The sequence below is a fragment of the Marmota marmota genome, unplaced genomic scaffold (assembly GCF_001458135.2).
Source record: "Marmota marmota marmota unplaced genomic scaffold, marMar, whole genome shotgun sequence".
In the NCBI taxonomy this organism is placed as follows: domain Eukaryota; kingdom Metazoa; phylum Chordata; class Mammalia; order Rodentia; family Sciuridae; genus Marmota; species Marmota marmota.
In genome coordinates, this window is record NW_026000169.1 from 8,962,463 (window position 1) to 8,976,579 (window position 14,117).

At 35.4% G+C, this 14,117-nt stretch overlaps 1 protein-coding gene across 6 annotated transcripts in view; it reads right to left on the reverse strand.

The window, feature by feature from the left end:
• The window catches only part of Gys2 (glycogen synthase 2), a 67,357-nt gene extending 55,427 nt beyond the window's left edge, over positions 1–11,930 (reverse strand). For 2 of the 6 annotated variants that reach the window (XM_048787276.1, XM_015498225.2), the window contains exons 1-2: positions 11,465–11,929; positions 774–955 (exon numbers count right to left, since the gene is read on the reverse strand). In XM_048787276.1, coding sequence (XP_048643233.1) covers positions 774–955; positions 11,465–11,585 — 303 coding nt within the window. In that variant the 5' untranslated portion in view covers positions 11,586–11,929. Of the gene's footprint in view, positions 1–773; positions 956–3,757; positions 3,891–7,565; positions 7,871–7,936; positions 8,039–11,464 lie in introns of those variants that run through there. The other 4 variants (XM_015498226.2, XM_048787277.1, XM_048787279.1 and 1 more) reach the window with 4 other exon arrangements.
• Between the last annotated feature and the right edge of the window lie 2,187 nt (positions 11,931–14,117).

The following is a 14,117-nucleotide window of genomic DNA, read 5'->3' on the forward strand; positions in this document are numbered from 1 at the left end:
ATTACAGGACAAAGTCAGCATTACAGGACAAAGTTGGCAGACGCTGCATTCAATCTGGAGTCTCTAGGAGAGAATATGTTATCTTGCCTTTTCCTGATTCTAAAGGCCACCTATGTTCATTGTGGCCCCTTCCTCTTTCTTCAAAGTACATGACTCCACCCTCTCCTTCCATAGTCAATACTTCTGCAATTCTAATTCTACTGCCTCCCTCTTCTGAGGTCTCCTATACTTACACTAAACTCACTCAGATAATTCAGGATTATTGCCCATTTCAACTTCCTTAACTCAGCCATATCTACAAAGTCCCTTTTGCTAGGTAAGGTAACATATTCAGAGGTTCTGAGGATTAGGAGATCCTTGTAACGTTGTTTCTATGCTTACAATCTCTGGCTCATTTTTAAAGAATGTTCTAACATATTGACATTTCCTGAGATTTGGCTCAAAACTTTTGCTCTTTGTCTATAAACTTCCACTGAACACTTTGTTTAACATCACTGACTTCACAATTTAAATACAAATAACTTCCTCAAAACCATCTCTACCCTTTACCTTCTGCAGAACTCCAAATCCATTGCCCTGTTAGACAGTTCACCTTGGTCTTCATGAGGTGTCTCAAGTGCAATCTATTCAAGACCAAGTTCATCATCCTTCTCACAAACCCTCTCTTTTTCCCTTAGTAGGTGGAGGGTCTTCTCCTAGGAGTTGCTGTAATTTGCGGCCTGTTTCCCATAACGGTTTACTGAGAGTTGTGAGGTTCAACGTCAATCCTTTACCTGGCAGCCGTGTTGGTTCATTGCATCCACAGCTTTTCTGACAGCGTCATTCATGGGTTCACATTGTTCCACCTGAGTCTTCACATTATGCTCAAAATATGGACCTATCAGAAAATAATTTTCTCCCCATTCATCTGCTGTTGTTTTGGCCTTTGTCTGAATCACAGTATAGATACCTCCAACTGTTAAAAAAAAAAAAGGCCCTATTATCATTGGGGTTAGTAATTCATTTCCAGTGACTAAGGGATGGAAATGCACTCTCATTTTAAATTTAACATTTGGGATCCTCTCAGCACAAAAGTTTATTTAACTTTCTCAAAGAACAGGGTTTGACATGTTGTTGAGGGATGCTAACAAAAGGCTACTGTTTGGTTCAAGTCTGGGTCAATTTTAAAGCCCCTTCTGGGCAGAAGCAGATAGGGACATTTCCAAGGAATCTGAAGAGAGGCTTGGAGTAAAACAGCACTTGGTTTAAAGTTCCATTCACAGTGAAGCCTCAAAGTAAGGACAAACAGCCATTGTCACATGTCCTCTGCAGTAGTCACCTTTCACCTCTTCTCCCTTCTCCAAGAAAGGGCTCAGGTGTGTTCAAGTCATGGCCATTGTTGCTTGCAATTGGGAGAAAAATCTCCCAGGCTAAGGTGCATTCCCTTTCTAAGGCCTAAGCAAGGTTCCTTTTGACAAGGGGAAAGACATGATAGATTTTGATGGGAAATGCGGGGCCAACTCTGATGGCAATCAGTGACACAAATTTTCAGACTCGTGTCATTGCTTTATTTCCCCCCTTGGGCATTGCTGCTACCAGTATTAAAACATAAAACCAAAAAACTGTGTGTACTCCTGGATGCAGCACTTCCAAATCTAGAAAATTATCCTGGGGGAAAATAAGAAGAGTGACCAAAGATATGTGTGCAGGGTATCTATTGAAGCGATATAATGGCAAAAAATTAACACCGACTTAGATTGAATTAGTTAACTCTCTTAACTAGCCTAAGGCTCAATTATCTCATCTGTTAAATGAGGGTTAAGTAGTAGTTAGCTTAGGCAGAAAGAGTGATTGTAGTGGCAGTGTTAAAAACCAGGTCTCATTGGCTGGGATGTGGCTCAATGGTAAGTACCTGCCTAACATGTCTAAGACTCTGGTGTTTGATCCCCAACACTACAAAAACAAAACAAGTAAAATGTCACTTAAAAAGGATGAAAAAATTAGGAATGAGCTATAAGCAAGGGATTGACTCAAGCACTAAAAAATGACAAAATCATGGAATTTGCAGGGAAATGGATGGCATTAGAGCAGATTATGCTAAGTGAAGCTAGCCAATCCTTAAAAAACAAATGCCAAATGTCTTCTTTTGATATAAAGAGAGCAACTAAGAACAGAACAGGGAGGAAGAGCATGAGGAAAAGATTAACATTAAACAGAGACGAGTGGGGGGAGATAAAGGGAGAGAGAAGGGAAACTGCATGGAAATGGAGGGAGACCCTCATTGTTACACAAAATTACATATAAGTTTGTGAGGGGAAAGGGGAAAAAAAAACAAGGGAGAGAATTGAATAACAGCAGATGGGGTAGAGAGGGAAGATGGGAGGGAAGGGGAGGGGGGATAGTAGGGGATAGGAAAGGTAGCAGAATACAACAGTCACTAATATGGCATTATGTAAAAATGTGGATGTGTAACCGATGTGATTCTGCAACTTGTATTTGGGGTAAAAATGGGAGTTCATAACCCACTTGAATCAAATGTATGAAAGATGATATGTCATGAGCTTTGTAATGTTTTGAACAACCAATGAAAAAAAGAAAGAAAGAAATTCAGTGTGAAATTCTGGAGCTAATAAGAATTGGGCACCAATTTTCAACTCAATTAAAAGCACACCTGTAATCCCAGCGGCTCTTGAGGCTGACATAGGAGGATCACATGTTCAAAGCCAGCCTCAGCAACAGCAAGGCACTAAGTGAGACCCTGTCTCTAAATAACACACAAAATAGGGCTGGGAATGTGGCTCAGTGCCCAAGTGCTCCCGGATTCAATCCCTGGTACCCCCTGCCAAATAGATAGATAGATAGATAGATAGATAGATAGATAGATAGATTTTACTCCTTGTACAATGAAAAGAAAGTTTCTTCTCATTTTCTACTGCTGTTTTACAAAAAATTTTCTAATTAATTGGAATATGGATTTTGATAACTACTGTATTTCTTAAATTTCTTATTTCAGTAGACTTTAAATCATTAGTCTTCTCAATAGTTTTAACCAATGGTCATCATTGCTGTGAAATTTTCTTTAAACCTGAGGCACTCAAAATACACTTTTTGGAAAATTCCCTTTTGAGGGAGTGAGACACAAAAGGCAAATATTGGTACTATTATGTGATGCTAACCAGATTCATTAATATATCAAAGAGCTAATGTGACTCCAAAAATGTAATGCAAACCATTTTCATGCACTTACACAATGTCCTCTTCATCTGTAAAGAAAGACATTTTGTTTTTACACAAAAGAAAGTTGAACTGTCATTTGAACAGTCTAATGAGAACATAATCACACACGGCCCATAAGGAGGTGCTGAGCAGGGAACCCCTGAAGAGGCTGTGCAAAATGCACTGGTAAGAGCTTCTTGCTTGGATCAGAATTGATGTGATTCACTTACCCCATTCAACAATGGATCTACATCTATGTAAATTTATGTCCAGGTCAACTATATGTAAACATTTCCCTAAATTCTGGAAATTTTTGTGAACTGTTGACATTATTTGCTAAGGAAAATTACTTTAGAGAAGCAATTTGCAAGAGCAAGTAAAAGGAACTCTGAAGTGTGAGAGTCACATCTTGACAACACATTTAAATACACGTATGTTTTATTCAAAACCATTACCTACAAAAATGCAAAATTTTCAATTAATTTCTCCTCTTCTATATTCTCACCCTATCAGGGGAATAGGCTACAGAGTTTTGGTGGTATATATTTATTAAATGCCATACCTTCACTTTTATTCTTGAAAATCCTTATTTGTAACTACGTGTCTCACCCATAGATTTTAGAGCATCCTCGTTCATTATGTTATATGTTTCAAATTCAAATCGATTTGAGTGAATTAAAATATATTTTTATTTGCTAAAGAAGGTAAGGAGAAAGAAAAAAAATATTTTAATGGTGCTGGGGATAAACCCAGGGACTTGTGCATATTATACAAGCACTCTACCACTAAGCTATACCCCCAGTTTCTGAAATTCTTTATTTGAAAAAAAAAATGATAAGATTTCAGAATCAAAATACAAAGATAATCAGTGAATTCATTTGCTACTTCTTTTCCTTTATATAGATACTTCCAAAATAGCCAGTGTGTTTATAAATAGAATGGCTGTGCTCTTTTAGAGTTTCTAGAAATGAAAATATGAAACTTAAAAAAATTACAACCCATGTTGATTGAGACCTGATTATAAATACAGGTTCCACTCCACAATCCTGTGGGGACATCCTCTTCTTGCTATTTCATATACTCAGCACCTATTGCCTCTCCTTGTCTCCTGCATAATTATTTGTCAACTAGTTTCCCTCGGCTTTTACTGTTACCACACTTTACCCCAGCCTTCTTTCTTAGCATGCTGGAGGATTACTAAGTGCAGGGCATAGAGATAGAATCTCTCATCTTCAAATTTGAGGTATAAGTCAGAGGTTCACCAACACATATTTATTTTTTAAAATCAGCAAATAAATGCCATTTTATGTTTTAAAAGACACATTCAATATTATTAGTGAATTATTGGTTTTCCACAGTTTAGATCATTGAATCTGGAATTCACCTTCACTTTCAAACAAGTACTTTGTATCTTATTGATTTGTGTTTTCCTGAAACAACATGGGAGTTATCTTTAGTGTGAGGACAAAGTATCAAGCCTTTCATAAGCAAGAAAAGATGAGCTACCATGGCACATATAGCAAAGAGAAGCTAAAACCCTAACTTTTCACCCAAGAACACTGCTAATTTTACTAAAAATCACTATTCAAAGCAGAATAGAATGGACACTAGCCATAATAATGACCTCACTGTCTCCATATGTGTGTGTGTATGTGTGCGCACGCACGCATTAGTATATATTATTATGTACTTCCATAATAAAACTGATTAAATCTTGACTATTTTAAAATGCTCAAGTTATAGAATTTGGAAGTCATTTGTTTACTTCAGGATATGTAATTGCTAATCAGACCCTCCTGTACCAAGACACATTTGCAGGAGCAAAGATAGTCATTATGCAGGTAGGACATCATTCTCTGAGGCAGTCCTTCCTTAAATATTTGTGTTCCCAGCACTTTATTAATTCTGCGGTTTAAATCAAAGTAGCTGCAGTCTCCACAGTGAGAGGCGATATTCAACTTTGGGCAAAGCACACTCACCCTGATACATCTACAATGATATTTTCAAATGTTCTATATAGGATAAGCTTGATATTCTGGATAACATGGTATTCTAGATGTAAAGGAAGTGGGGAGACTGGTATTTGTCTTGACTCTGTGTGTGCTATGCAGATTTTGCTTGAATTGTGTGGCTCATGTGGTATGGCTTAGGATGCCATTGACTTATCTCTGTCAGGCAAAGAAACTGCAACCCTGAATTACTATGTCATCCATGATTTAATTAACCTTGACCTGCGTCTTTTTTTTATTCTTTCTAATCTTGTGTTTAAAATAAAATCATGGAATCATTCAAAGGGAAAGCCAATATGATAATTGATGATTTAATGTTCTCTTCTTATAAATAAATTTTATGAAAAATTAATAACAATAAGCTAATGCCTACAGAGCATTTATTAAATGCAGGTACTGTTGCAAATAACTTATGATTGATATTTTAAAAAACTTTCACAACAGCATTACAGGTAGATGCAATCCTTATTTTTTAAATGGTGACCCTGAGACAAAGAGAGGTTTGAAATGGATACAACATCACATAGTTAATGGATGAGTTGGGATTCCCACTTAGATAGTCTGACATCAGAATCCTCAGGCTAAAGTCAGCAAGAACATAATTTAAATGAATGGAGCAACAAATTGATGGGTTTCTCAAAAATGGTGTGGGGAAAGAAGGAAACAGGATTCTTATATTTTACTTTGTTTTTGCTCCAGAATCTTCTGGATTGACAAAAAGGAATTTAGGGGCTTAGAGTATTTTGGAGCCACAAATCTTCTTTCTTTTTTCTTTTTCTTTTTTTCTTCCTTTTTTTGTAACTGATATATAAATATTATACATATTTATGGGGTACTATATGAGTTTCAGTATATGTATAGATTGCATAATGTTCAAATCAGGGTAAGCATACCCACAGCTAAGATCATACCTGATAGGTAAAAGTTGAAAGCTTTCTATTTAAGATCTAGAACAGAACAAGTATGTAAACTTTCAACCCTTTTATTTATTTATAAAGTACCAGAGCATCAGACAAGAGAAAGCAATAAGTGGCATCCAAATTGGAAAAAAAAAAAGAAGTCAAATTGTCACTCCTTGCAGATGTAGAAACTTCCAAAGACTTTACACAAAAAAATTATTAGAACTTATAAATGACTTCAGCAAAGTTTCAAATAGTTTTCTATTTGCAAAAATCAACATACATTTCTATATGCCAATAGCAACTTATCTGAAAAAAAGAAATCAAGAAAGCATTCCTATTTACAATAACTACACACAAAATTAAATATCTAAGAAATAATCTACCCAAAGAGGTAAAAGATCTCTACAGTGAAAACTATAAAACATTGATGACAGGGCTGGGGTTGTAGCTCAGCAGCAGAGAACTTGTCAAGCATGCATGAGGCACTGGGTTCGATCCTCAGCACCACATAAAAATAAACAAATAAAATAAAGGCATTCTGTCTATTCACTACTAAAAAAAATGTTTTTTAAATAAAACATTGATGACAAAATTGAAGAAAAAGAAAAGCTATACAATGTTCATGGATTGTAATAATTAATATTGTTAAAATGGCCATAATATTCAATGAAATTCCTATTGAAATACCAAGGGCATTCATATCAGAAACTGAGAAAGCCGTCTTAAAAATTCATATCAAAGCATAAAAGAACCCAAATAACCAAAGAAATCTTGAGTGGGGAGAAACAAAAAAGCAGGAGGCATCACACTAACAGACTTCAAAATATACAACAAAGTTAAAGTGATCAAAACAGCATTTTACTGTCACAAAAACAGAGTAGTGGAACAAAAAAGAAATTCTAGGAACAAACCATTCATCTATAGCTAAGAGATTTTTGACAAAAGTGTATGAATATATACTGGGGAAAGGAGAGTTTCTTTAATAAATGATGCTGTGAAAATTGGATATCCACAAGCAAAAGAATGAAACTAAACCTCAACCTTGCACCAGTTACAAAAATCAAGTCAAAATATATTAGACACTTAGATGTGAGATCTGAAACTATGAAACCACTAGTAGAAAATAGGAGAAACTTTTCAGGACATTGGAATAGGCAAGGATTTGTGGATACAACATAGTGAAATTAGACAAATGTGATTTTATTACATTTGTGCAAATCTTCTGCAAAGCAAAGAAAAAGAACAGAATAACAAGACAACCCACAGAATGGGAGAAAATATTTGCAAACTATACAACCTAGTAAGGGATTAAGATAAAAATATATAAGGAGCACAAACAACACACTAGCAAAAAAGAAAAATCCAATTTAAAAATGGGCAATATGGAACCTATATAGACATATTTCATATGAATCATGATTCCTACATCAATCAGAAATCTCTGAGGATCTCTACTTACAAAAGTATGTAGTCTTCTCAAAAAAAGTCTTAAAAAATATATGCACACATCTTTTCAGATACAATTTCTAAAAGTTCACAGACTCCTTGAGGCCCATGTATATCAAGGTTCTCTCTGGCAGAATGCCTCCCTCAGAAGAGTAAACTTGTGGTTATACTGGGTTTCTACCAGGCCATTTGACTACAAGTTTTGAGTTTGTTCATGTGCCCTTGTGCCATGTGACCTAGAGCTGTGATTTCCAGTTTGAGGAGGCAGCAGGTAAAGGTATTATGTCCAGTAACATGCTGACTTGGGACTAAACAATTTGTGTCTGGTCTGTTTTGAGAAGAAAGCTTTTATTTTAGGATTAAATTTCAAAAAAGTCTTTATACCTCTTAGTTTCGTTTTATTTGTGACAGATTTCATTAAATTCTTTATGATCCAAAATCTTCAACATGATAATCTGACTATAGTTGGAAATGTTTGGGGAAAGTCTGTGGAGAAGAAATGATTGTAATAAGGCCTGAGCAAAGAGAGAGAAAGTAAACTCCCCCCACCCCTCAACATTTGGAGAAAACTTCCCATCTTAGGCAGTGCAACTTTTCTGCTATTCTTTGCTCCCAATTCTTAACAGTACTTTTTCAAAAACACATCAGATATTTAGCACTTCCCACTATTTAGAAGTTAATGGCTCTGTTTATTTTTCATGGATTGAAGATAAATTTATTATCCTTAAAGATAATAATTCATCAGGAGCTTCACAATCTAGCCCCAGAAGGTTTCTCCTGTCTTCCTTCATATTCCTTCCTCTTCCCTCTCTGAGCTGCACTGAGATCTCTGAAGAGGGCACACTTCTGCATCTTGGCATGTGTACCAATGCATCTCAGCCTGTGTAGGTCTCTCACATAGAACTCTCTATCCTTATTGCCTCCTCTGTCATATTTGCCCCACAGCAGTTCAAACTTAAATATCAACTCAAATGTCTCTTCATTAGAAAGGTTCTCCACAAACCCCAAAACTCAATTAAGAATCCCACCACAGCCACAACCAATAGCACCACACATAATCTTCAAGCACCTTTCTCTCTAACCCTGAGACTACTGCATGTGTCTATAGCTACATGTTCAATGTCAATCTTCCTGCAAGTCTATAAATGCTGAAAGATTGGAAATCAATTCTGTTTTTGTTTGTTTGTTTGTTTGTTTGTTTAGGGTACCAGAGATTGAACTCAAGGGCATTCAACCATGGAGCCACATTCCCAGCCCTATTTGTATTTTATTTAGAGACAGGGTCTCACTGAATTGCTTCGCACCTTGCTTTTGCTGAGGCTGGCTTTGAACTCGAGATCCTCTTGCCTCAGCCTCCCAAGCCACTGGGATTATGGGAGTGTGCTACCCTGCCCAGCTCAATTCTATTTTGTTAAATTCTGTCTCTCTAGTCTTTTATTGCTTGACACCTAACAGATACTTGATAAATCTTTTTTGAATGGATAATAACAAAAAATGGATAATTAATAAAAGCAATAAATTTAAGGTTAATATGAACCACTGAAAGGTTATTTGGATGTTATTATTAACAACCAATAGTTTAATTGTGACTCCTTTGTTAGTTATACTTTAAACATTTCCATAACTCACTGGCAAAGAACTGGTAGTGAGAAATTTTGTTCCTCTCTAAAAAACCCTTTTTTTCTTTGTTATGAAAAAACTTCCTTGTTTGCCACAGAACATTGTAAGATGACTCAAACATATTATTTTCATTTTATTCATGAATAATCTGATTCTGAGATAGTTCAAGAGGGTTTTTTTATTATTCAGAGGTCTCTAACATTTGACTGCAAGTCAGAGCTTTTTCATCTATAGGACATATCCTTAGACAGTAGAGATCTCAAAATTTAATTCTTATGTAGCAGTAAAAAATGGGGAATCAGACTGGGAAGAAACCTACATCTTAGTCCTCTGTCTTCCATTTGCTTGTTCATTTAGTGCCTCTGTATATCTATTTTGTGTATTACATAGAAGGGTTGGATTTATAATCTCTAAGATGCCTCAAGCTGTGGCTATAAACTGCAGGAAAGTCAAGTTCAAAGCAAATTTATATTGTCAGGGATGAATGGAATCATTGTACATCTCTATTAAAATTTTTGACAAAATCAGTCTGAGAGAGATATTAAAAATATCAAGACTGAAATCAGCATGCACATGATTGGGATTTAAGACCCATGGGATAAGTTTTCATTAGTTCCATTAATGTTTGATAAATGGAGAGCAAACAAGGAAAGAAAGGGGGCTTGCTAAAGTGTGGGCACTGGGCTGAGGTCGTCTGGGCTGACTCTGTTTGCTAAGAACCGCTCACCCCAATTTTTTCCACCAAGGAGCTATGTCCTTGAGCTCTTGCTTACTCCACTGAGGAAATCTTCATTTCAAGGTATGCCCTGGGATTCATGTATTGTAGGGTGGCTCTATGCCAGAAACCTTGGCCATTTTTAAAAACTGGGCAAAAAGGAACAGTTTTTCATGTGGTTTCTGTTTTCTTTTAGCTGATATTGGGTGATATATTTTTGTCTCTTGTTGTCCCTATAGAGAGATCCATTAGATCCAGGACCTTCATTCGACCTGTTCCTTTTCCTCTGGATTACATAATTAAAATTAATTTATTCCCTTCTTTTGCAGTGGAGTTCATATTACATAATATTTTGCAAAATAAAACTTGTTTGCTCACAATAAAAATAAAATAAAATAAAAACTGGGCAGAAAAAAAAAACTGTGACAGGAAAAAGAACATTGGAAAGATCTACTTGTAAAATACTTCTCTACTGTACAGTAAAGTCCCTTTTCTCCTTGCTCCTTCTCAATGCAGCCAGGAAGACTGGACCTTGTTCTTTCACCTGAATTCTATGCCCTTTTGCATAGGCAGAATTAATTGATAATTTTGATTTAAGGAATTTTACAAATGCAATTTTTGAACAGTTGGCATAAGATAAAAATCAGAACAGAAGCCAAGTATAATCGTAATTTGGGATTATTCTGGGTCTAACTAGTCAAAAGGAAGAAGCCATGTATCATATTCATGTTTTCATTTCAGCTTCTTCAAATTATACAGCTTGTCACTGCTATTTACCCATCAATCTCTGGACCTGTTTCTTCATGATATTAAAGGATTCAGCCTTCAAAACCATTATCTTTTCTCTGTTAGATAATGTTTTTTCCTTCATAGTCTTAACAATTTTTAACTAGAATCTATCAATCTATAAGAATTGTTCTTTGATAATTGTACAGGTACCTGTAGTATTAAAACCAATCTAGGTTGCCTTCTCCAACCCAGCATAATCAGGTTATATCTTATTAGAAAATTATTTTATTTGATCAATTTGATTTTCTTTCTTATTTTATAATTTCTATGTATGCATAGCATTGAAGAAAAATACTTTCAGTCTTTTGAATGGCAGTACAGCATTTTGTCTTCTGATCAGCTTTTACATTAAAACTTTAATTCAAAACTAATCTTAAATTATTAGAAATGCTATGAAATGTTTCATACAATTGCTAATAGCATGAGGAGTTTAAGTTTCTTCATATGGTACTTCCCAAAATAAAGGACTTAAAAGCACTTAAAGTACTTATGAAGATTTTATTGATGAAAAAAATCATAAAACAACAAAAAATAAACTTTTCACTCTTATTTTATTGTAACATGGATTTAAAATTATTATTTGAATTCACATTTTCTGGCAATGACTAATTTTTTCACTTACTCCCTCTTCAACACATACACAAATCTTAAGTTTTCACTGTCTGTTGAAATAGATTAGATCAAATGTCACCTTTGCTCATGCATTATCACTGAAACATCACCTATGAAATCTGAATCTATATTCTTCAGCAACCTGAGAAATAGTTACCATCAGGAGCAGCACAAACCTTTATTGGTCACCTCCCAAGAAACTTCAAAGAGCAGTAAATCCTCCACAGGAAGTTTTTCAGCTTCCCACTGAGGAAGCCCACTTAGGGATGTCACAGATAATGATCGGCCTCGAAGCATTCTTCTTCCAGTCTTCTAAAACCCTTGATTGATTCCCTGTTTCAATTAATTGCAATTCCTGGATAGGAGCACTTAGAAACACGGAAGTTTAGAGCTGGTAGGTATCAAGCTCTAGTAGATACTCAAAGAGTAAATGAGTAGAACAAAATCTCCAGTGCTTCCCAGAGAACTCCCAATTGAAGGAGGGCTTATCTTTTTGTCCAATGAGGACACTATCCCTTACTACTATCTACCTAAATGACCCAGAGCAATCTCGAGTAAAATCCTGCTGTTCAGGGCTTGAGCAGGCTCCTCCTGGGACAGGTTGAGTGTGATACAAATCCAGCCCTTTAGCCCTTGTCCTTTTGACCAAGCTAGACTCACACTGTCTCCAGGGCTTGTTTCATCATTTCCAGAGCAATCCAATATTAACAAAGCAATTTCCCTCATAAAGTTTGCAGACTACATGTAGAACTGGTTGAGATATGTTTCCAGTTTTAAATTCTTTTAGCTTTCTATTCTTTGTTTCTTTCTTGTTTTTTGAGGGGGAGCGGGTACCAGGGATTGAACTCAAGAGCACTCAACCACAGGGGCACATCTCCAGTCCTATTTTGTTTAGAGAGAGGGTCTCACTGAGTTGCTTAGCAACTCACCTTTGCTGAGGCTGGCTTTAAACTTGAGATCCTCCTGCCTTAGCCTCCCAAGCCGCTGGGATTACAGGTGTGCATCACAGCGCCTGGCTCTATTCTTTCTTTTTTAACACTTTTTTCTAGAGCTTTAAAAAATTTTATTTCTGATTATTTCCTTCTACACTTACAAATTTAATTTTGATGATAAGCATAGCTCTTGTTTGTCTCTTTCTTAATAACTTAAATCCCCCCCCCATATCAAAAGTATAAATCTCAGTGTGTCTTTGGGTATAGCATATAATAAATGTATTTTTGACTGGTCAATGATTATCAGTCCACAGTTAAATGAGCTAGTAGAAATTAATTTTAGTCACACTGTATATTTACAAATATGATCAAATTGATAAAGAATGATTCAATGATCCCAGTGTGGTTTCACACACCTATGATCTTAGTACCTTGGGAGGTTGAGGCAGGAAGATCACAAGTTTGAAGACAGTCTCTGCAACTTAGCAAGACCCTGTCTCAAAATTAAAATAAAAAAAGGGCTAGAGATGTAGCTCAATGGCTGAGCACACCTGAGTTCCATCCCCAGTGCCAAAAAAATATTAATAATAATAATAATTTAATGGATGTGGATGGGAATATGTTCAAATACAGGAAAAAAGTTACAATAGAAATATCATTAGGATAACATTGCCAATAAATGCCATATATTTGCTCTATCATGTGTTTGTATGTGTATTTGTATCAATATATTCACACACACACACACACACACACAATTTTGTTTCTAAAGTAAGGACATTCACAGCATGCTTTAATTTGAACCATCTTGCTTTACAGATTTACCTGGCAGTCTGTATTTTTACATTATACCATGTAGTAGTAGAATTGAAGCTCATACAAAATAATGTTCAGGTTAGAATTATAAGTACATTGTCAAAGCATAATTTGTTCCTTATTATAATACTATTTTAGAAACATTTATTGGGTCTGTAGTCTCACTCCATGTAGTTGGCCTAATTGACTTAAGCCTGTTTTAATGACTCAAGATAGGTAAAGTCATATTTTATTATGTTTTATTAATAATTTATGTAAATCAAGAAAAATAAACATGTCTTCCATGATTCAGCAACATATTTGATTATCTTTGTCTACAAATGTAAATATGCATACACAATTTATTATCCATTTGTTTGAATTGTGGAAAAAAAAAGGGTACATGGCTAATCAAAAAATCAAGTACTAAAATAATAGAGATATGAGGCTATGTTGTTGAAAATACTTTTTTACATAATGATTTATTTGTTCGTGTTGACTTAACTTCTGAGTGTTCTGCAAACACAAATTCCAATAAAGCCCAACAGAAGGACATGTTGATGAGGAATGAGATGAGATGACAGGGACATGATAGAGCTTTGCGTTTGCAGTGCTTCCTCTCAACAACCTTGAGATTGGTTTTTCCAGGATTGAACAAGCCACAGGAGAGCTGATTCACATTATTCAACATACACCAAAAGAGTGATTTATTCATTTACAGTATGTTCCAGGTGGCAAGTGCTTGGTCTGGAACCGTCCATTCAGCCACTTATCAGATATGTAACTTGAGCAGATGTTTATATAAGCTTTAGTTTACTTATTATAATGAGGATGAGATAATTTACATTAGAGAATTAATGTAGTGCCTGGCACTATGCCAAACACTTTAGTAATGCTCAGCCTTATTTATAAAACATATGGTGGCCTATTAAAACCTTCCCCAAAGGGCATTGGTTACCAATGGAGAGGCTAATTTTCTTATTTTTTTATATTGTACTATACATGTTTGTTACCTGTTTAGTACTTTATTATATTAAACACTTTGGAAGAAAATGACCTAAGATTAATAAATACATTTTATAATGTGGTAAATGAAAATAAC